Genomic DNA, 24,876 nt, shown 5'->3' with positions numbered 1-24,876 from the left:
TAATATTCTGAATCTCAGAGAGACTCTATGCACTGAATTAGGGAAATAGTTCCATACAGGTAATGCTAGAAAAGATATGTAAGGATTTGATTTAGTAATGTGTGCTCACGCAACCAAGATCTTTCTCTAAATATCCCAGAACAGTTTGACTTAATAGCACTGTTATTTGTGGGCACAATACATTTTTTATTGAAAAAAAATCACCGTGTAATACATGTTGAAACAAAATTCAAGAAGTATAGAAGTATCTGTACTGTGCAGAGTATGTTTCTTTCCTATTTATAACACTCTTTCAACCTCCTTCCACTTTGAGGAATTTGGTAGCTACTTTATAGACTGTTTTCTAAGAAAATCTTTTAAAGTGGGTTATTTTTACCCCCCCTTCCCATTCTGTTTTTTATACCATAAATTTAAATTCAAGACATTATTATATAAATCATGTTAATGTTTACCCAGGACTTACCTGGAAAGTTAAATTCTATTTTTTCTGCTTAAGGAGTGAATAAGTTTTGTTTCTACTGGGAATTCAAGTTGTAGAAATAACTTAAACCAGGAAAAGCTTGAGTTTGATATCTCCCAGTCTTGCTTTTTGGATCAGCACTCATTGCCTGCTTCTCAGTGTCATCTGTAGCTTCAGGGAGTCTAGCAACTTTGAGAGAAGGAGCTCTTTAGGCCTGGTGTTGTTTCAGTCAGACATACTAGCCCTCATTCCCTGCACTTCTTATCCTGAAACCCCTTCATCTTAGGGCTAAAAACACAAGTAACAATTTTTAAATTAACAAAACTAGTATGAAAAATGTCACCATTATAAATTATTAGGGTATTTTCAGTCCATTTTAACCAGTGTGGTATGTCTGAAAGAAAGAAGAGTTCTGTATTGTTTTTCCCACTCTACTTCACTTGGCTCTCATTAACATTCTTGTGATAGAAAAAGGAAAGGATAGGATGCCATTGACAATGAATGTACATCACTTCCCCCTCTTTCCTACTTTTGCCTTTTTCAAATGGGGGAGGGGCAGCTGAAATAGGGAAGCTCTTTGTCCATGTTGGGGAGACAGCAGTTATGTGGAGAATAGCATGTTTGGGGGAGAGAATAAATTTAGACACTTTAAAAATAGTCCTGCTATATTATACCTGTCGTTGTTGTTTCCCTTGATGATTTTGATAACGTTTGCACTCAGAAGATACATACTGATTTAATATTCAGGAGATTTTCTCCTGTTGGTCATTTTACTTTGGATTAAAAGTCTTTTGGTAAATATCTAATTTAATCATAATAAAAAGGAAAATCTTATGGCTTGAAGTAGTTCCTTCTGGATCATTCCTTATATACTATCACTTATATTCCAAAAAAAAAAAAAACAAAAAAACAAAAAAACTTTAGGAGTGGGGTAAACTATTTTGTTAGATTGAAAACCTAATTTTTCATATATGGATGTAATGTTGACTCAGTCAAAGCTGAAACAGTGGACATGTACCAAATAAACATTCAATCTTTCTTATTTTCCTTATTCTTTAGTAATATCACTTTCCCATATTTTCTGATTTATGCTTCTATAAAGTTGGAGGTTCTAGTTCTATATAACCCTTTTGGAAATCATGAATGTTAAATTAAAAATAATTAAGTATATTTCTTAGCTTTAAATTGCCACAAGCAGAAGTGTAACTGTTTAGGAATTTGGTGATTAGATAACTTGTCTCTTTCATTTGAAAAGTCGAAAGAAGCTCTTGCGCTCTATCCTGGTTTTTATTATTCTTTGTGACCTTTGATTCTACGATAGAGAAGCTAATTGCTTTCTATTTTCAGATCATGATCATGTGCTGGCCATGGTCAGATGACCAAATTATTATGTAGATATATTACAATATGAAGGATGGGTTTGTGAATTTTGTTGATTATCTTTTAAGTTGTCTGCTTTTGGTTAGTGCAATCACAGTTAAGTATCTTTACTTACTTTAATAGGTGAAGAATAACTATATCCTTTCCAACCTTTTTAGCTCCTCCTCATTTAGTTATATTTGTCATCTTCTTTTAATTTACTACTTCCTTCTCCTTATCTATGAAACAAAACCAATCAATATAATGCATTCTTATCTATTTGGAGATTGTCCATATTGTATTTTTTTCTTGGCCAGTTCATACCGACATTACCTATTGTGTAGGAGTCTTCCTTCATTTGTACAATGAGAGTCAAAGTTTTTCTGAGTTTGCTTTGTTAGTACATGATGCTCTTTAAAGATGACTTTTTTTTTTTACTGGATCTCCTGGCATCATTTTCAGAGCTGGGAAAGGAAGTGAAGTTGGTAGAAAATAGATGCTACAGTGTTAGTATACATTTTGTTTACTGGCCAATTAGGTAAAAGGAAGTAAAGGGCAGAAGAAGGAAGAAACACTGGAAGCCCTACTGACACTTCATAGATACTCAGTAAAATTTGTTGTTGAAGATAATATCCAGAGAGTAATTTGGTGGCACTGTGTGTCCATGAACTAGGGAGGAGAGTAGGTTGGTGAGAGAGAGAGAGAGTGTGTGTGTGTACGTGTATCTGGTGGTGGTAGATTGTAGCAGCTAGAGGTTCTGGAGGAAGTGGCGCCCAAAGCACACTTTTACCTTATTTGTAATTTTGCTTAGAGCCTTGAGGTTACTTGGTACTTGTGATAATGTCTTAGTTGGCACTTTATCTTTGGAAGACTCTAAACCTGAGTTTTCCCTATGCAGTGTAGGCTATATTTTTAATTTGCTTCTCCCCTTTCCTTTTGTATCTTTTGTCCTCAGAAGATGTATTATATCTAATATTCATGGCTGTAAATGTGTCAGAATATTGAAGATCCTTAAAATGTTTCTAGATCTGGAGCAGTATGTTGTAAATTAATTTTTTAAGAAATGAGAAACATTGTCTCAATTAATATATCACACTTTTTCATGTGGCTAATTTCTATTAAAAGGTAACACAAATACCCAAAGTTACATAGCCAGTGAACAGGATAGAACCAAGATTTGCACCCAGGTGATCTGTCTCCTGAACCTGTACTCTTAATCACCTTTGGTCAAATTGAAGTCACTTTCCTAGAGGAACAAGATTTGAATGTTAAGTCAAGTTTTTGGTCTTCTGTACTAGAAAACAATAGCTCTCAGAGATATGACTTTTTATTTTTTTTAAATGTAGGTAGCTCTTGAGACAGCAGATCCAAAATGAATATTCTTTGGCATGTTAAGGTTGTCACTACCAGTCTTTACATAGATTTTATGTTTTTGTTAGTTTGAAAAATATTTAGCGCAATCTCAAAACTGAGGTTTTCAGATGTTGACATGTCAAGTATTATTAATAGCAAATTGAAGTATTTTTCCTTAAGTGCATTACCAGTAAAAATGAAGCAGTCTACATTGTGAAGTATTTTGTGTCTTTTATGATTTGTACTTTAATAGTTTTTCACAGTTCTCCAACTTAACAGTTTTCCCAAAATAAAAAACTTTTTTTCCGATTGCAAAATGATACGCGTTGTTACAAAAACAAAAAAGCAAGCATCAGACATTTCTGAAGAGTATAAAGAATCATCATCTGAAATCCTACCAGCTAGAGAATAACAACTGGTTAACATTGTGGTAGGCATAAACACCTGGAGATTGAAATTCTTTGTTAACTTTATGTGTAAAAATATCTTCTGGTTAATGATTTGCTTTTTTTTCATGGATACTTTTAATAAACAGAAATTGTTAATTTTAATAACAAATATGTGAGGTAGGAATCCACTTTCATTTCCTATCCCCTAAATATGTAACAGTAGTTTTAGAAACACTATATTTTAAGATTCAGTTTTTTCCTTACTTTTTGTCTGTTATAAATCAAGTTTGTCTGTTTATGGTCTCTTTATGTTGTTTCATTTATCAGTATGTCTGTTTTTATGCCAGTTAACACACTGTCTAATTTATAGTATCATATAGTTTTTCTTTATAACTAAGTTAAAAAAAGAAAAAAATCTCTTTGCTTTCTTTTCCCTTAAGTATTCTGGCTGATCTTGGCCTTTTGCTTTTCTATACAAATTTAGAACCAGTTTATTAAATTGCTCTCCCAAATCCATGGTATATTTATTGGAATTTGCATTGCATCATTACATCAATTTTAGGGAGAATTGATATCTTTATGATATTGAATTTTTGATTACTGAATGTGGCATAACTTCCCTTTTATTTGTCTTCTTTTGTCTTCCAATAAAATTACATAGTTCTTTTCATGAAGATTTCCTGTTTTCTGTCAGACCTATAACGTAGAGCAGGGTTCATCAAACTACAGCCCATGGGTGTCATCTGAATGCGACATGTTTTTATAATGTCCATGAGCTGAGAATGCTAGCTATGAATTTTATAAATGGTTGGGAAGAATCAAAAGAACAGTATTCAGTAACGTGAGAATTATATGAAATTGAAATTATAGTGTCTGTAAGTAAAATTTTTTTGGAGCATAGCTATGTTCATTCATTTAAGTATATGATTGCTTTTGCACTACAAATGACAGCATTCATTGTTGAAACGGAGATTGTGTAGCCCACAAATCCTGCAATATTTTACTGTCTGGCCCTTTGTAGAAAAAGTTTGCCTATTCCTGACTTAGAATTATTGTTTGTCTTATTGTTTGTTTGTTTATGTATCTCAGGATTTCTTTGTTTATTGGGTGGAGATGATGTTTCAGCCTCCATTTCTTTACTCCATCTCCAGTTCTGATAAGACTTAAACTCATGATGAGTCACTGTTACCAAAGTGTGTTGTATTCTTTAGATATGTGGGGTCAGAGAAAAAGGTTGAATCTCTTGATACCGTGTTTTATATAATGATCACTGTACCTGATTTTTGGTATTTTACAATTGAGAATTTAATTTAATAAAATACAACTTAATTTGCCTATTTACTCATTTCCCCTTTTATAGGAAGTTAAGAGAGAGACAGAATCCAAGGATGACAATTTGCCCATCAAACGGGAAAGGCATGGGAATGTAGCAAGTCTTGTGCAACGAATAAGCACCTATGGACTTCCAGCTGGTGGAATTCAGCCACATCCACAAACCAAAAACATTAAGAGGAGTATGTAAATAATTCCTTTCTGGTTTAATTAAATCAAAATAGTAAGATGTTTTATAACTGTTGGTAAATGACGTTAAGAAAAATTAGCTCAACTTTTGCAGCAGATTGCAGAAGCTTCCTGCTTATTCTCATGTTACTAGTTATTGGCCCGTGGAGTCAGTCTTCCTATGATAATTCAGCATGAGCTGCTGACAACTGTCTATGGGAATTATAAATTAAACTATGAGGCTTTGTTTTCTTTTAATCTTGCAGGCTCTGTTGAATAGTTTAACACTTTGCCTTAAATTTATTTCACTATCATTTATTTAATGGGATGCTAAACTGTCTGCTTATCCTTAAGCATATAGATTTTTAAGCAGCAAGGATTTTATAGTATGTTTTCTTTAGAGGTTAGACACCTGAATATATACGTTGTTTTCCAAGGTGATTGGCCCAGAAGTGTGCCTTTTAAGTATTTGGTACTCTGTAAATATTTTAGGAGAACAGTTTAGCATAGAGGGAGAGTGCCACATTTGAAATAGACATGAGTTTGAGTTCATCTTGTGACCTTAGATCATTTAAACTCTTGAGTTTTATTTTGCTGCTGATGAGAAAGTGGTAAAAAGACAGGTAATATTGCTGTTCTCAAAGAGCTTATGGTCTTTGGAAAGACTTATTAAAAAGGTATTAAACATTAAACATGTACAAAGAAGTACGACATTTATGGGAACAGATAGTGTTTTAACTTAGTAAAACCTGAAGCCCCTTGATGTTGAATACTAACTATGATGTTCAGTTTGATTTAGTAAGTAGTAAATGGGTATTTAACGACATTTATCTTAGATCAATGTCTTTGATATTGTGGTCTGTAAATCCTTTGTGGTACCACGTAGTCTGCAGTCATGAAATTTTGTTTATATACAGTTCACAAATGTAAGACTATTTGTGATTTTTAAAAAGTCTCCTTATATCTCAACCTGTTGCTTTCTGTGCTACTGTCTGTGAAGTTTGAGGAAACCTCTACTTTCTGGGTTATATCACCCTTTGATTATTTTCATAAAATAAAAACATTTTCATAAAAGTGAAACAGATTTCATAACACCGAGACAGACGAATTAAAGGGTTCTGTGTGTTCTTTGTTTCCTGGTAAGTGCACTGTACAAACAATAGTTAGATATTACCTGTACTGCTTTCAGCCTGCCATCTGAGGGTGGATAGTTTCAGTATTGTCATTGTCCTGGACTCTGAAACTCTGGAGATTGGGGGACAGATAACAGAGAGTATGTCCACATCCTGTGTAAAGGTGGCCCTTTATATAGAATTTCTGTGTACAGGAGAATTTTTAGGCCCATGGAAGGGTTATTTATGACCTCTGCCTATTGTAAAATCTATTTACCACTTTCTTTAGCTTTACTGAGCTATAAAGGGACAAGTTTCTTCTTAAGTAGAGGCTAGACAAAGGGCTTCAAAGTTATGAATATTTTATTCATTTTGTCTGCTAATAGGAAAGGACACATGAATTTTGCCTTCCTCAAGAACCATGGTCATAATTCTTTTTCTTGTAAGAAGGAAAAACCATTATGTAGTCGGTGCCAGGAGGCTTAGGTTCTTTTTCCTAAGGATCTCCTCCATAACTTCTTTTTAAGTGCATGTACTGCAAGGACTAAATTGGTCATTTGGTGCTAGCTAACATTTTAAACAGGATGCAGGTTGTTTTTGCTTTCAGATTGCTTTTCCAGGAAAATCAAGCTAATGTTTTTTTTTTAAATCTGATTTTTATTTTGTTACTGTTAGTTTGCATCATATCCTTAATTCACAAAATAGACCAGTTATTCAAAAGTGGTTCATTGTAATAGTAGTAGATACTACTAACCAATACTATTAATATTAAAAAAAACTTAAAATAGTTGTAAAGGTTGATAATGATAAAAACTGCAGTGTGACTGTTCAGTGTAAATCTCTGTGTGTACCAAGACAGGTGAGTCTGCATGTGTGTGGAATTTTGTCTAAACAACTAAACAGGAGACATGCAATTAGATAGCTGAATATCTGGAAACTGGACTTAACTATTTTTCTGTAGTCTATAAAGCCAAAAACTTGGCTTTTTTGTAAAGTCTAGTCATGAAGCCATTGAAACTTTTGTTATTGCATGTAAGTTAAGCATGATAACTTCTTTGGTAAGACAAGCAGGTATTTTCTAGACTGGGTACAGAATAATGTTTTCTGGGACAGAGTTTATTACGATAAGTTGCTAAAGTTCTAGAAGAGAAGAAATTTACACTTCTCATAGTAAAAGCCAGGAACAAGTCACATTACTGCTGAGACCCTTGTAAAATTGGGCACAAAGATAATGGGGTAGAGTATTTTACTTACAGAGTAAAGAATTGACGTCTTTCAGCATCACAACTCTATATAACATTCATTGTGGAACATTAGTAGGTATTTCAGTTTATATTTGGAAAAAATTGATGCTAGATGTAACTCTATTCTTGGCATGTGAGGGAAAACATTAGTGCCTGTAACCTTGTTAGTGGAAATTCATGCTATGGAAGTGATTTTTCATCTATTTAATAATTATTTTGAATATGAAAGATACATTGTGATTGATAGATCACTAGTAGTTGTTCCAAAAGAAATCAAGTTGCTACATGAAAAATTAATTGACTAGAACGTCAGTCTACACAGTGTTTCATTTCCAGAAAACATTCAGTAGCATGTAGTGTGCCTCCTGATTTTGAGTCAGTGCTGAAGAAAATAGTGAGAATTCTGAATACCATCAAAATATGGTCACTGACTATATATGTTTACATCATACATTAAAAAAAAATGGGTCTATTGGTTCAGGCTCTGCTCTTTGACATTAAAATGTTCTGACTCATAAAGAGAAAAAGGCTCACACACGTGACTCCTCCCCAGCCGCAGCCTCTCAGATAAATGGGGCAGGGTGTTCTGACTTTCTGTTTTATCTTGAAAAATTTAAAATCTTACAGAAAAGTTGAGAGAATAATTGTACGTTGAACATAGCATAGTCTTCACCTAAATTTGCTGTTAACATTTTGTCACAATGGCTTTATCTCTGTATCTGTATACATATACAAATACAGTTTTTTAAATAAAGATTGGCACCTGAGCTAACATCTGTTGCCAATCTTCTTCTTCTTCTTCTTTTTTTTTTTGCCTTCTTCTCCTCCTCCCGAAAGCCCCCGAGTACATAGTTGTAGATTCTAGTTCTGAGTGCCTCTAGTTGTGCTATGTGGGATGCCGCCTCAGCATCGCCGAATGAACAGTGCCATGTCTGTGCCCAGGATCCGAAATGGTGAAACTCTGGGCTGGCGAAGTGAGTGTGTGAACTTAACCACTTGGCAACAGGGCCTGCCCCTATAAATACATTTTTTAACTGAATCAGTTGGAAGTACATTGTAGACATGATGCTTTGTCACTGATCACATAAGTTTTTCTTCCTGATGGTGATAATGATAATATATTCTAAGATTTTGGTTGTCTTAATCAAGTAGTATATCTCAGCAATATAACTAGACTCTTGACCAGCTCGAATCTTTAAGTTGTAATGGCCTAAGTATTATGATTTTTTTTTACTAAGAATAAGAAAGAATTTTTAAAGAAGATTCAACCATATAGCAAATGGTTCAGTCTCTGTTTCTTAACGTTTGATGATTTTCTCTGCTTACTGGAGAAAGAAATTGATTAAGAAAACTTTTTTTTTTTTAAAGATTGGCACCTGAGCTAGCATCTATTGCCAGTCTTTATTTTTTTTTTTATTCTTCTCCCCAAAGCCCCCCAGTACATAGTTATATATTCTAGTTGTAAGTGCCTTTGGTTGTGCTATGTGGGACGCTGCCTCAGCATGACCTGACGAGCAGTGCCGTGTCCGCACCCAGGATCCGAACGGGTGAAACCCTGGGCTGCCAAAACCAAGCATGGGAACTTAACTACTCAGATACCAGGCTGGCTCGCTAAAAATTTTTTTGACATTAGAAAAATGTAAATACTGTAGTAAAACCTGAAGATATAGTTTCCAGAACCAAATGGAACCAAAAGTACATCAGGAATCCTTTTGCTGCTATCTCCAAAGTTTTAGCATCAGCCTCCCAGCATCTGAGTATGGTGTGCTCTTCATTTTAGCATTTGATGGAAAGATTAAAAACAATAATCTTCAGTGAGAAATAGTTCCATAATTTGAGAGCTCTATTTGATCTGAATATTTAGATCTATTTTTCAGAACCATGATATACTTGCAGTTCTTGATGGACCGCCATTTGAAAATTTAGAATTTTCTATTTTACTAGAAAAAATGTGGAAAGTGACTTTACTGAGTGTGAAATTTCACAAAATTAGATTTTGTTTTTTGAAAAATACCAAACATTTCTAAAAAGTTTTTTGAAATTTTTCAACATTTATATGCTGAATGCCTTAATACCTGTGAGTATAAGACCATGAGAGCAGTGTTAGAGTGCGCAATCAAATCTGCCAAATAAAGGTGGGTATGGATAATGATTCAAAACTCACAGTCTAGCGGGGGAAGTCATCAACTTACTATAAATAGGGACTACAGTAATAATTACCTCATAGAATTTTAGAGATATTAACATGTTAAATGTTATAAGAAGTGCTTGATAAATGTTTTTAATTATTATTATTGTGTTTTATGCTATTAAGAACCATATTAGAGACATATGTAATGGGCAGTTATGATTTAAAGGAAGGGGCAGTTCTATATTGGAGTTGTCAAGCAGGGTGTATTTAAGCTCTTATTTAGGTAGGACATGTCATTCACTTGATGGTAAAGGAATATGGCTTTCCAGGTAGAATTGCTACCTTTGGGAGACCCACGAGATAAGCAAGTGCATGGTATTTTCAGGAAATAAGCATCCAAGTTGGCTAGACTGCTTGAGCAATGTTAAAGCACTTTGTAGTCTCTAAAGGAGGCAGCATGATATAGTGGAAAGATAAAAGTCCTATGATGATGATAACAAGTTTTTATGATCTCTTGTGTGGGAGATGTTTGTGACTTAGAATAGTACTGATACATAAAAGACATCAAGTAAGTCCCTGTCTTGCTTTTCTCCTTTATCCTCTTCCTTGTTTAATAGCTTTATTTATGAAATATTGATTTAAAAAGACTGACTTATTAATTTCTTGGTAGATCTGAAAAGCTATATGGAGGTTACTTGTGATAAGAAAATACTAGTCATAGTTATTTTTTTAAAATTGACTAATTTCACACATCCTTTTATTGATAGCTCTACTCTTACACATATTGTTTTATTTTCTTTTGTGCTTAACGGGGTTCTGATACATTGTAGAAATTCAGTAAATATTTATTGACCGATGTGTATGGGTAGACATTATGTATGCCCTTTGAAATGTGAAAAATCTCAAAATTCCTTCAGTTGTGCTGCCAGTTAATAGATGAGTTCAATATAGGCAGTCACCTCAACTTATGAGTGAACCTTATTTAAATATGGAATCGTGAAAAATTTTTCTTTTTTCAATAAATGACTCAAATTTTGTGGTAATAATAAGGGCTCTTTAGATGTTATTATCCCATATGGCTTTTTCCTTTGAAAAATGAAAAATTTCTTTGCAAATGATTTTGCAGTCTATTTTGGAAAAACCACTCTGTGGAGAGTTATGAGTAGTGTGAGAGGAAAAGGAAAACAAAGCTTTTGGTTAAAATTTAACTAGGCTGCTCAAAATTAATTGATAATGTTTGGAGGCAGGGAGGCTAATTAATACTCTATTGACTTTAAATCATTTAAAAAAATATTGATACTCATTAAAAAGCAAGCTACATTTTTTTTTAAAGGTCTAAGATTATCAGAAAGATAGAAAGGATTTTCTTTGAAGTGTACCCTGAGCAAAATAGATTTTTCTTTTCAATAATATAGATCATTTTCCCCTCATCTATGCAGTGGTTAACTTCAGAGAATACGTTTATGAACACATTTTCTCAGGGTCACTTCAACAACTTGCAGAAGTATTTAGGGACTGTATTTATCTAGTGTAAGAGATGAGAAGTCCTGCATTATGTATAAAACCACTAATTATTACTTAAAAATTTATTCTGAGACCTGATGAAAGGTGACATTTGAAAAATTTTACTGTAAACTCTGGGTTAGTTATAAAAGTATGGTCAGTGTTTACCTTCTTTGGTTCTTTTTATTGTAAAATTTTTAAAAAATCAGATGTAATTATTCATTTAAGAAGAGAGGAAACTGTTACTGAGATGTGACTGTTTCTTGTTTGGAGACTCGGTTCTTCTACTTGATTGTTGTGTTTATTTTGTGTCTCTTTCATGGTGTTGGTTGCATGTAATGTGCTTTTTTTGTTGTTTTGGGGGTTCAGTTGGGTTTATCTTTTGTTTTGATAAACCATTTTGTAGATCCATAGACTGTCAGAGCTGAAGTAACTGTCATGGTTCTCTAGTCCAGTTCTTGTTTTGTAGTTCAGGAAATTGATTCTTAGAGAACTTAGGTCAAATAATTAGGTAACGACAGCCGTATGTCTTTTTTTACTGTATAAAAATGTTTGTTTGGAGATTTTATGACATGATTTGATGCAGTGAAATTGTACCTATCTGGATTACTTCTTAGAATTCTCCTTTGTTGCCAGCAAGAACAGTTTCTTTAGAATCCTGCGAGGATTTCATTGGGGAAAGGTTTCCTTGATCTAGAACGTCTGCCACATCTTTGCCACCTTCTCATATTCATATCTTTCATTGTATAAATCGGTTACCAGTTCTTCTTTGAAGCCTTCCACATCTGCTCAAGTTCAAACCTGTACTTTCTATTAATTTTTGGGAAGTTTGTAGTTTATACTATATATTTTAATATCTCATTATGTGTTCGTGTTTTATGACTAATTGTTTAATGTGTATGCTTCTTGTCTCCTGAGTCCTGTTAGTTCCTTAACTGTACATTTAAATTATTGAGAAAAATCTTAGGATTGTTGGTGGTAAAGAGGTGATGGAATGGAGACCCTCTTGTCATGATATTTCTTGGCATTGATACCTTATGGTTAGGGCTAGATGTTTGTTCATTCAAAATAAATTCATTCAAAAATATTTAATGTACCTGATAGAAGCCAGGCACTATGCTAGGTTCCGAGGATAGAGCAGTTAACAAACTCAGTGCTCATTTATCTTTAGCCTGCAGGGTAGAGGGAGTACACATAAGAACATAAGTCATTATGATAGAATGAAAAGGAAAAGGTGAGTTGTCAATAACAGGTAGGTTGCAGAAGTCAATAGGGTAAGTATTGAGTGCTGTAGAAGCACAAAGGAAGAGTACCTAATCCAGAAAGCCATTTGGGAGGAAGTTTGTTTTCACCTGAGACCTGAAGATAGTTGAAGGCTGACAAGGGTGGGCTTTTTGGATGAAAGTAAAGTGCCCTAGAAACAGTATGTTGAAATCTCAGAAGAAGTAGGGCATGCCATTTTCAAGGAATTAGGTAAAACCAGTATAACTAGAGCATTGAGTGCAAGATTGAGAATCACCTAGGGATCTTGTTAAAGTGCAGATTCTGATTCAACTTGCTAGGGCTGTGTAACAAAACACCACAGACTGGGTGGCTTGAACAACAGAAATTTATTTTCTCATTGTGCTGGAGGCTAGAAATATAAAATCAAGGTGCTGTCAGCATTGGATCCTGGTGAGGCCTCTTTTCCTGGCTTGCAGGTGGCTGCCTTCTCCGTGTCCTCATATGGTCTTTTGTGTGTGTGTGGGTGTGCGCGCACGTGCGTGCGTGTGCGTGCATGTGCACAGTTAGGTCTGTGTGGGGATTAGAGTCCCACTCGTATGACCGTACTTAACCTTAATTACCTCTCAAAAGGCTCTATCTCCAAATACAGTCATTTTAGGGGTTAGGGCTTCAGTATACGAATTTGGGGAGGATACAGTTCAGTCCATAACAAGTAGGTCTCTGGTGGAGCCTGAGATACTGCATTTCTAACAAGTTCCTGGGTGATACTGATGCTGCTGGTCTGAGGAACATACTTCGAGTAGCAAGAAGTAATCCTTTAATCAACTATACCAGGTCATCTACCCATAGCTGCTTCAATGAGTCACTTTTAAAGATGGGTGTGAGTTCTCAAATCTTAGTGTTTGAAAGAAGTTGAAAACCACAAGCCTGGATGGTTGTAAATGATCATTACTGTCTAAATAAATGAAGCTTGATTGGAAAGGTAATATAAAATTATTATTATTATTTTAAGATTTTATTTTTTTCCTTTTTCTCCCCAAAGCCCCCTGGTACATAGTTGTATATTCTTCGTTGTGGGTCCTTCTAGTTGTGGCATGTGGGACGCTGCTTCAGCGTGGTTTGATGAGCAGTGCCATGTCCGCACCCGGAATTCGAACCAACGAAACACTGGGCCGCCTGCAGCGGAGCACGCGAACTTAACCACTCGGCCACCGGGCCAGCCCCAATATAAAATTATTTTTGTTTTTGCCTATGCGAGTTTGATTTTTATCTGTCAGAAAATAGAGCTATTAAAGAAGATAAAATATATTTTAGATTTGTGCATTTTGCCTCTTTTTACACTCTCTTAAATTAGTATATTTTAAGTATTCCTAGACTTTGATCAAGAAGTAGTCTGAAAATCACTGGCTTCGAGGACTTGTCTGTGATGAATTTGTTGTGCCAACAGTGTCTTTTATTGTCTGTATTTCTAGTCTCAAAATTGGCAGTGGATATTTTGCTTTTGTGTAATTGGTGGGATCAGATGTATAAGTAGATTTCATTACCAGGAGCGTTGTACCGTATTTGTAGTTGGTTTGAATTTATTTTGAGATGACTAGACTGTAGTGGGAAGGCAAGGTGGAAAGCCAACCAGAACTGGTGGTGTGTGGTTAGCTGCTTAAAATGCTTACATGTTCTGTTTTTATGTATACATATAAATCTAATGATAGTAAACATAGTATGTAAATAAAGGTGCTATTGTTTGTTTTAATGATCTTTCTTAACCTAATTTTTTATGTTACTTCCTTCAGAGACCAAGAAGCGTCAGTGTAAAGTTCTCTTTGAATACATTCCACAAAATGAGGATGAACTGGAGCTGAAAGTGGGAGATATTATTGATATTAATGAAGAGGTAAGGAACACATATGTGTTAGAGATAAAGCAGCAATTGGAATTGATGCTTTGGGTATTAGAAAAATATTTTGTAAGAATGTTAATTTTTGTGGGTTTTTTTTTTGCCAGTTTCACTGCTTTTTGTAAAAATTTTAAGATACATACTTTAAAATGGATCTCTAGTGACTTAATGCAAGGTTGTCTTCTCTGTAGAAATAAAGCCTTACTCTTCATTGCTGTACCTCATATTTGTGTACTCTATTTGTGTCTGTTGACTTTAGGAATAAAAAAAAACCTTTTTTAAAGCTAAAAATTAATGTAATAAGTAGCTAAGAATATAAACAAACCTTTTCTTTGATTCTAAATTCACCTTAGATACAAAGCAGTATAATGGAAGGATTTTTACCTTTTGTTTAGCAAAGGGATACAAAAGCAGAATATTTTAAAAAGCTTTGTTTGAATTATCACATTCAAATATTAACCAAAAACACTTTTCCCACATTTTTATATGTTAGAATGAGATTTAAAAATACTTAAAAAATAATTTCTTGTGTCTGCTTTTATTGTGAGAGGAATAATAAAGTTTTATTTGGCAACTGAAGATCCCATTTTCAGAGTGTATGATTTGATATCATATATTGTCACAGGAATTGCTTTTGTGTCATAACATCATGTAATGAAATTTCTCACTTATATTTGTGTTAAATTCCAATGTGTTTATACAAAAGGCAACTGTTTTATTTCCACCAGGTGGCAATAATAATAGTTAACCTTTATTGAGCCTATATTATGTCAGAGGCACTGTGCTAAGTGTTTCACATTTATTATTTCCTTTAAATTTCTAAACAACCTAAGGAGATAAGAATTTTTATCCCCATTTTACGTATGAAGAGATTGAATCGCAGAAGATAAGTGATTGGCTCTTCCAATTACTGTTGCTGAATAACATGCCATACCAGACTTTGTGGCAAAGAACAACTGTTTTATTAGGGTCTTGGCTTATTTGGGTCAGGAATTCAGATAGGGCACCCCAGGGATGGCTTGTCTCTGTTCTGTGATGTAGGGGACCTCAGCTAGAAAGACTTAAAATTGAGTGCTGGTGGAATCATAGGAATGCTCCTTCACTGACACGTCTGGTGCCTAGAAGGCTCAGAAATTGGGCTGCCAATGGAGAGCCGTTATGTAGCTTCTCTCTTTGGCTTGGCTTTCTTGCTGTGTTGGGACCTTAGGGGTGTCAGGGTAGCTGGACTTATGACATGGCAGTTCAGGGCTCTAAGTGTAAGTAAGCATTTCAGTAAACATGGCGATAGTGTTTTATAATCTAACCTTGGAAGTGATAGTGTCACTTTCACCACGTTCTCTTGGTTATGAGCGTGTCATAAGCCATCAAGATTGAAGGGGGTCGGAACAAAGACCCCTTCTAGGTGTGAGGAGTGTCACGATTACATTGTAGGTGAGCATGTGGGGTAAATTTTGTTTCAGCCATCTTTGCCCAAGTTGCATGTCTGGTATGCAGAGGAGCCAGAATCTGAATCCACACAGTCTGTTTTTGAGTCAGTGTTCTTTACCATTATATACTACCCTACCTCTTAAGAGTACCTTAATTAATAGGAATTGTTATATGCTTATTTACCCTAACTATGTAATTGATGCCAATTTGGGATCCAGGAGTAGATAATAGTTCGCAGATGTTTCTCTCTCTTTGTTGTGCCTGTTCCAGGTTGGTTTACGAATCTCCAACACATCTGGTTTAAACTCCCAGTCCTTTGGTGCCTCCTTAAGTCTGCTAAACATTCTGAACTCTTCACACTTAACTGCCTTCCATTCCTCCCTCAAGCAGCTTGTATTCTAGCCACCTTGTATTTCAGCTATATATATTCCATGAATAAGTCCTTTATTTTTGTGTCACCATATTTTTCACATGCTTTATACCTGGAAAACTCTTAATCAGCCTTTAATATCCAGCTGTTTTGTCATTTCCCTTTAGAGGAGTCTCTTTTGATTCTTTTAAGCCCGTCCTTTGTGCTCGTACAGCATTTTGTTCCTACTTTTCTTATAGCAACTCTTACATTGTAACTATTTGCTTATTGTTTGTTTTCTTCTTTAGATTTTTTTTGTTCAAAGAGAGAGATTTCTCATATGCAAATTTGAATCTTTCCCTAGCACCTAACACCATGGCTTGTACATAGTGAATGCCTATTGGATGAATAACTTATTAAAGTTTGCTTTGTAATTATGATGAAGTAAAACAAACTTAAAAACATATTTTAAGCAGAAAAAAACTTTTTCCAGCTATGATAATTGCATGTACTGCTAAGTGAATTTTGACAGTGAATAGCTTACTCTTTAAACAGTTGTTTTTACCTGTTAATACCTGTTAGCATCCTTAGCAGAAACTATACATTTAAAAGTTATTAAATATTATTAAATAACTTCATGGAAATTGAGTAACCTCGTTATTAGTGAATGTTAAGTATTTTTCTGAAGAGTTTTGTTTCTGAGGGTATTTCTGTTTGGGGTAGGGGAGAGTGTTTAATAGAGCCTGGCATCTGGATTTTTAAAAATAAGTGATTCTTTCTTATACTTGAGTTAAGACTCACTGGTTAATTAAAAGGTTTAGTAATTTTATATGTGATTTGGAAAGTTATATTCTTACATTCATGAAACTTTTTCCAAATACTCAAATAATATGTGTCATAATTACAGTCCGAGGCTCAATGGTATTTAAAAGAGTGACATTCCAGAAGGAAGCTGTCTACTTCTTGCTGTTAATACATTATTATTGGTTGTCTGATACTTTCATGAAAATTATTTACTACATAGGTTACAAATGATTACAAGTTCTCATTGTAAATGTTGCAAAGTGCTATTGATATCACTAATCTCATCTATGATTAATCCAGTCTACTTAGAATTAATCTACTTAAAATATATTTATATTTTTCCCCGTTGCATTTTCTTATAGATTTAAAGGGATTATTTTGCATCACTAACTTTGTGCTTATTCGCTTCTGTAGCTTGATTTTCCCATGGGGGAAGATTTTCGTTGAAGAGAAATTTTTATTATTTTTGAGTTGTGAACTCTTTCAGGTAGAAGAAGGCTGGTGGAGTGGAACCTTGAACAACAAGTTGGGACTGTTTCCCTCCAATTTTGTGCAAGAATTAGAGGTAACAGATGATGGTGAAGCTCATGAAGCCCAGGAGGATTCAGGTAGACTTTAAAACATTTGCATAGATTTAAACAGACTTCATATTTGACCTAGTGTTTACTTTGTATTTTTTGAAACTCTATTCTTAGTTTTGAATTATGAGCTTCAGTTTATGTACCTTAAGAAAGCAGCTTATGAGAGCGACTTAAAATGAACTAAATATCTAGGCAAGTAATTTAAAAGTTTTTCTTCTTTGATGTCTGCTTCAACCCGAAGTATACTACCTAGGTTATATGATTTTGTCTCACTTAAGATATACTTATGTACATCTTTGATCTGAGTTTACAAATGGCCTATCTAATTTAGAAATTTTAGAAATTAAAAAAACCTTCCTTTTGTTGTTTTCCATATTCACATAATAGATTTTGTTTTCTCTGTGCAGCCAGAATATCATTTAATTAATTTGTAATTTTTGTCATTTAGAGACTCACCCACAAATTCATCTTAAGTTTGCTCATCATTCAAAAGTGAGATTGAGGGGGCTGGCCTGGTGGCGCAGCGTTAAGTGCGCACGCTCTGTTTTGGAGGCCCGGTATTCGCTGGTTCAGATCCCGGGTGCGGACATGGCACTGCTTGGCAAGCCATGCTGTGGCAGGCGTCCCACATATAAAGTAGAGGAAGGTGGGCACGGATGTTAGCTCAGGGCCAGCCTTCCTCAGTGAAAAGAGGAGGATTGGCAGCAGATGTTAGCTCAGGGCTAATCTTCCTGAAAAAAAAGTGTGATTGAGAAAATTATACTCCAGAGCTAGATTTACGTTTTTTACTTTTAAGAATTGCTGTGGAATTTAGGAGAATTTTTTTTTTTAAAGAGAAATTGAATTCATAAGTTATAATGCAGGGATAAAGTGGATCTTTTTATGGAAGAGTATATGTAGTGAAACTGTTCAGGGATTTATGCTTGCGTTAACTAATATTATTTGGCAATTTTGTAATGCTTAGATAGGTTTATAGATATTGAAGGGTAGACATACAGCCTTAAGTTGCAGTATCACTGTTTTTTTCAGAGCCAGTGTAATGTCAAGATATGAAGACTATTGTTTTTGTCCATTTGGGCTGCTTTAACAATATACCACAGACTAGGTAGCTTATAAACAACAGAAATTTATTTCTCACAGTTCTGGAGGCTGGGAAGTTTAAGATCAAAGCCTTAGTGTGGTCAAGTTCTGATGAGGCCTCTTCCTGGTGCATAGCTGGTGACTTCTCACTATGTACTCACATGGTGGGAGGGGCAAGGGATTTCTCTGGAGTCACTTTTGTAAAGTACTAATCCTATTCCTGAGGGCTCTGCCCTCAAGACCAAATCAGCTCTCAAAAGCCCCGCTTCCTCTAGCATCACCTGGAGAGTTAGGATTCAACATGCCAATCTGGAGGAACAGACATTGAGACCATAGCAATTACGTATCGTTCAGAATGTGGTGATAAAGTCCTAAGGTTGTCCAGACTGCTGTACATAAAACACTTTCCATTGCATTCCAGTGGCACACTTCTATTTTTTAATCTATCTTTAGATAGATCATACTAGGGTGTTAGGCTCCAGGGACTACCTTTTAGTTATCTTTGCTTAACTGTAGTTTCTTTGTTTGCAAAATAGGAATAAAAACTTTTATCTAAAAGGGTTGTTATGTGAATTGGCAGGATAGTTTCTAAGTGTAATGCTTGCCACATAGTAGATTGTATTGAACCTTTCGTTTCTTTTGCTTCCTTTTGTCAGTACCTTCAATATTTTGAAATGAAGTAGGAAAGCATTATAAGGTTCTTATGTGTGGAACATTGATTTATAAGCCTCAGTGTATTCAGTAGTAAGGGAATGAATTTTAGAAGGAAAAAACTAAATAATTTTATATTTAATAGATGGTAATATTAAGCATCATTGATAAAGCTATCTAGAAATCATTGTTGAAATTGTTCTTAAAGTTTGTGTGATGTTTTTTTTAGTTCTATCATTTTAGACCTTGTTAAGAAAGTTCTCTGAAACTTTCCCTCATCCATAATTATGGTTTGTTTACACATGAAAATTTGTGCAGTTTTTTCCTACTTTTTTTGGTCAGGAACGTTCTCCCTAAGCTAACGTCTGTTGCCAGTATTCCTTTTTTTTACTTGAGGAAGATTAGCCCTGAGCTAACATCTGTGCCAGTCTTCCTCTATTTTGTATATGGGTCACTGCCACAGCATGCCTTGATGAGTAGTGTATTTCAGTGCCCAGGATCCAAACTCGAGAACCCAGGCCACCGAAGCTGAGTGCCAGACTTAACTACTACACCACAGGTTAGAAAAGTATTGAGCCTCCAGAAAAGCCAGGTAATGAAATGGTAGAATAGGGCATGAAATGTTAGAGCAAGCTCACAAACATCTAGATGTAAAACTAGAAAGTCCTAGTGCAACCCCCTCATCTTATGGCAGAGAAACCTAAGACTTTGAGAAATTACAACCTATATTTTATTCTACATATTCTTCTTAGAAGAAGATTCTGATCTCATTCCTGAGTACTTTTACACACTACTCCTCACCTTATGGTTTCATCCTTTAAACTCTAGAACAGTGATTTTTTTTTTTTAACTTGGAGAAAAGTTAAAAAAATAAAACAAAGTGGGGCTGGCCCAGTGGTGTAGTGGTTAAGTTCGTTCATTGTGCTTTGGTGGCTCAGGGTTCGCGGGGTTTGGATCCGAGGCGCAGACCTAGCACTGCTCATCAAGCCACACTGTGGCAGCATCCCACATGAAATGGAGGAAGATTGGCCACAGATGTTAGCTGAGAGCCAATCTTCCTCACAAAAACAAACAAACAAAATAAAACAAAGAGCTCCTCTATACTATTTTTCCAAATTCACCAATTGTTAACATTTTGCCGTTTGCTAATTTATCATTCACTTTCTATTTATCTGTTTTTTACCTTTACCTTTTAGTACTTTAGTGTATATTTCCTAAGAACAAGGACTGTCTCTTACGTAGCTGTAGTATAATTATCAAAATCAAGACATTTAATATTGACAGTATTATTTAATCCACAGTCCATATACAAATTTATTTAATTATTCTAGTATATGCTTATAGCTTTTTTTCTTCCAGTTCTGAACAAGACCATGCAGGAATTTATTTCTTGAGTTTCTTTAATCTAGAATAGTTCCCTATCCTTTCTGTTTTTCTTGACCTTCACATTTTTTAAGAGTTTAGGCTGGTTATTTTGTATAATGGATCCTAGTTTGATTTTTCTTCTGCTTCTTTGTGATTAGTTTCAGGTTATATTTTATTGACAGGACTACAAGACTGATGATGTCTTACTGCCTTATATCAGGAGGCACATGATGTCTGTGTTTTATTATTGGTGATGTTAAATTTGATTACTTGGTTACAGTTGTGCTGCCACTACAAGTTTACTTTCCTTATAATTGGTGAGTGTCTTGTGGGGAGATCCTTTCAGACTATGTGAATATTCTGTTCCTCATCAAACTTTCACCCAACAGTTTAAGCATCCATGGATAAATTTTGCCTGAAGCAGTTATTACCGTGATAGTTGCAAAATAATGATTTTTCTAACTGCATCATCCCACCTCTGTTTATTACTTGATGCTCTTCTCTAAAGAAGAACTTTTCTTTCTCCCCAGTTTGTTTGTTTATTAATGTGGACTCATCAGTGGGTTCTGTTTTATTCACTACATATTACTCTATTACTTTCATTATTTTTTACTTTGATACTGTCAGATTTGGCCAGTTGGAGCTCTTTCAAACTAGTTCTGTGACATTTTTTAAAAATTAACTTTATTAAAATTAAAAATATGCAGTAAACTGTGCCTGTTTAAAATATACAATTTGATGAATTTGAGATGTATACATCCATGAAAACCACTACCCCAGTAAATGTACAGAACATGTCCATCATCCCCAAAATATCCCTCAGGTCCCTTTGTGGTCCATCTCTTTTTCTGCTTTTGATCCCAGGTGATCATATTTCTGCTTTTTCTTATTTTGGATCAGTGTGCATTACTGTGTCCTCTTGACGTGTCTCCATCATTTTTTGACACTTTCTGACTTTGTGATACAAGATCTTCCAGGGTCATCTTGAGCTTTCCCTACTCCAATCCTGGAATCAGCTACTTATTCAGGCAACCGTATTTTCTTTGAGAGAGGGTGATAGTGGTTAGACATTGAGATGTGAGTGCAAGTGTGCTCATTGCTCCTAGGAGCAATAATGCTTCTAGGCCCTCTGGGTGGATAAAACTGGGGAATGCTTACACACACATACACACACACACCCCCACACACACCCACACCCCCACACCCCTATATCTCTTTACTTATCATTCATTCATCTATCTACTTACCTGCCTACCCATTGCTACTGGTACCTCTAATTCCAATTTCATAATACAGGGTACATTCTAGAGTCTGCACTGATTTCATTTTTAAACCTATCAGCCATAGAAATGAATGAAATCAGTAATTGAGTGTGCTTTACTTTTAGGGGAGTTTAATTTTTCTTATAGGTTTTAGTTATTTATACTTTGCAAGTTTCAATTATATTGCCTCTGTATATTTTCTTTTGTATTCATTCATGAAAGGATTAATCTTTAAAAAGCAATATTATAATCTTTGGTGTTATCAATAGATTGTAATGGGTATGGAAAAAAAGAGTATGAAGTCAATTTCTGAAGAGTTGACAGAAGAGATCTTGGAATTTTAAAAAGTGACAGGGAAAAATGTGTTACTTTACATAGTTGTAAAATACTGTTAATTTGTGTTAGGAAGTAAATACTATGTAGCAGATCTAGTAATGAGAGCTAGGAATAATGAATGAGATATTGAGGAAAAATTGCCAGTTAACTATAAATAATACCAGCATTTCCAGTGAGGGTTTTAGAAATCCATTTTAGTAATAATTAATAAGTAATAGAGTGAAGGTATAAATTAGTTTGATGAATAGTTGTAACTCTGCTCTAATTTTTAGAATAAAATATGTGAACTTAGGAATAAGTAGAGACCAGTTTAATCAAGTGATTATTTCTTAAGCCTTCTATGTGCTAAGACCTATATGTTGGTTTTGTGAGGGTACAGAGTCCCCTCTGCAGTCCAGAATCTTAAGTTCCAGGCCTCTGGGGGGTAAGACAAATATATCTGAATCTAGAGTGAAATGATCTGAGTATAAGAAGTGTTGGTGGAAAATATTTCTAAACTGAACACATCGTTTGCCACTTACCTAAATTTGCAAATTTTCATCTTTTCCGAAATGTTCCAAGAAACATTAGAAATATAGTCTGCACCTCTGCAACGTTCTTGGCTTGGGTGTTATCTTCTAAACTCCTGTTTTTTCCCTTCTAATTGTTCTTTCCCTTGTTTTCCTCTATACAGACTTTTTTGGAAAAATTGTTAATCGTTATAAAAAAATCTTAATCATTCTTTAGTATAAAGTTCAGTAGTATTACATGTATTCATGTTATTGTGCATCAGAGCTCCAGAACTTTTTCACTTCGCAAAATCAAAACTCTATACCCATTAAACATCTCCTCCTTCCCTGCCACCCAAACCACCATTCTCCTTTCTGTTTCTGAATTTGACTACTTTAGATACTGAAATCTAATACTTTAGATAATGAAATCATACCATACATGCATGCTTTGCTTAACGACGGGTTCATTCTGAGAATGTGTCATTAGGTGATTTTGTCGTTGTGTGAACATCATAGAGTGTACTTATACAAACCTAGATGATGCGGCCTACTACAGCCCTAGGCTACATGGAACTAATCGTATGGGACCACTGTCGTGTATGGGGTCGGTCATTGACTGCAACATTAGTGGTGCATGACTGTATTTGTCTTTTTGTGACTGGCTTGTTTCACTTAACATAATGTCCTCAAGGTCTGTCCATCTTATAGCATGTGATAGAATTTCCTTTTTTCAGTTTGAATACTACTCGATTGTATGTGTATGCCACATTCTGTTTAGTCATTCATCCGTTGATGGGCATTTCAGCTGCTTCCACCTTTCGGCAATTGTGAATAATGCTAAAACATGGGTGTGCAGATACCTCTTCAAGGTCCTGCTTTCAATTCGGATATATTCCCACAAGTGGGATTGCTGGATTATATGGTAGTTCTGTTTTTAAATTTCTTGGGGAAATGCCATACCATTTTCCATAGTTGTACCATTTTACAATTCCGCTAACAGTGTATAGGGGTTCTAATTTCTCCATATCTATAGCAACACTTGTTATTTTCTGGTTTTTTTTGGTATTAGCCATCTTAATGGGTATGAGATGATATCTCTTCGTGATTTTGATTTGCAGTTTTCTAATGATTAGTGATGTTGAGCATCTTTTCGTATGCCTACCGTTTGTATATCATCTTTGGAGAAATGTTTGTTCAAGTCTTTTTAATAAGATGTTTTTTGTTGTTGAGTTGTAGGAATTCTTTATATATTCTAGACATTAATCCTTTATCAGGTAAATGATGTGCAGATATTTTCTTCCATTCTGTTGAGCATACCCTTTGATGTAGAAAAGTTCAATTTAATGTTGGCAGTCTCATTTGTATATATTTTCTTTTGTTGCCTGGACTTTTAGTGTCACGTCTAAGAAATTATTGCCAAATCCTCTGTTAATGAAGCTTGTCCCCTGTGTTTTCTTTTAGGACTTTTGGGTTTTATGTTGTTAATCTATTTAGAGTGAATTTTTGTATATGGTTTAAATGTATGGGTCCAACTACATTCTTTTGCGTCTAGATATTCACTTTTCCCAGCAGCATTTGTTAAAGAGACTGTGCTTTCCCCATTGAGTGACCTTGACACCCTTGTTGAAGTTCACCTGACCATTTTATGCAGACTTTGCTTTTTATGTGGAGTTAACCATATTTCAGTAGTGACATGATAAAGTTGTGTTTGGCAGAGTAGTTTTTATTTCTGGGAGTTGGAAGTAGGCAGATTGGGACACTGAAATTAACTTCAGTGCAAATGCTGATTCCATTGAAAGAAAATCATTGAGATAGGAGTAAATAGAGGAATCATAACAAATAGTTTACTATTTTATGTTATACTTACTTGAGAATACATGGTATCAATTCTGAAGTCAGACTTATGTTTCAAGGATGCATAAAAACTGTTAGGGAACAAACATAAGAACTGAAAACCTCTAGGTTAAATAAAATTTAATGGTGAACTTACTTAGAAAACTCTTCCCTGAATTACTTCTGATGCCTATTGGTATTTCTTATGTTTTATAGGTATTGGATTTTCTGATATTTATTTTTAATATTAAAATTTGGTTTAAATTAAAGCTTATGGCAAAGTGATTTTTATGATGCCATCTAAGCTGAGCCCTTTGAGTTTGTACAAAATTTCAACTCTCTATGGGACCGCTAGCAAAGGAAGTTGAATTTAAATTTCGATATAGTTCATTACTTTTATAATTATGAATACTTTGGGCATTTTTTTGCATTGTTCAGCCTTATGTGAATTTTAGTAACCTTGCAGAATTATATCTGTTAAAAATGTACTTCCTTGCTTGCTTAACCCCTTTACAATAACAGCACAT

At 34.7% G+C, this 24,876-nt stretch overlaps 1 protein-coding gene across 2 annotated transcripts in view; it reads left to right on the top strand.

Moving 5' to 3' along the window:
• CD2AP (CD2 associated protein) overlaps window positions 1-24,876 on the top strand; it is a 129,730-nt gene that overhangs the window by 44,336 nt on the left and 60,518 nt on the right. For both annotated transcript variants that reach the window (XM_044776820.2, XM_070514795.1), the window contains 3 exons: window positions 4,922-5,075; window positions 14,066-14,166; window positions 17,238-17,358. In XM_044776820.2, the coding sequence (XP_044632755.1) occupies window positions 4,922-5,075; window positions 14,066-14,166; window positions 17,238-17,358 (376 nt within the window). The remainder of the gene's footprint in view (window positions 1-4,921; window positions 5,076-14,065; window positions 14,167-17,237; window positions 17,359-24,876) is intronic.

The sequence above is a fragment of the Equus asinus genome, chromosome 8 (genome assembly GCF_041296235.1).
Source record: "Equus asinus isolate D_3611 breed Donkey chromosome 8, EquAss-T2T_v2, whole genome shotgun sequence".
Taxonomy (NCBI): domain Eukaryota; kingdom Metazoa; phylum Chordata; class Mammalia; order Perissodactyla; family Equidae; genus Equus; species Equus asinus.
The sequence above is the reverse complement of the archived record's forward strand: the minus strand, read 5'-3'. Positions and strand labels throughout refer to the sequence as shown.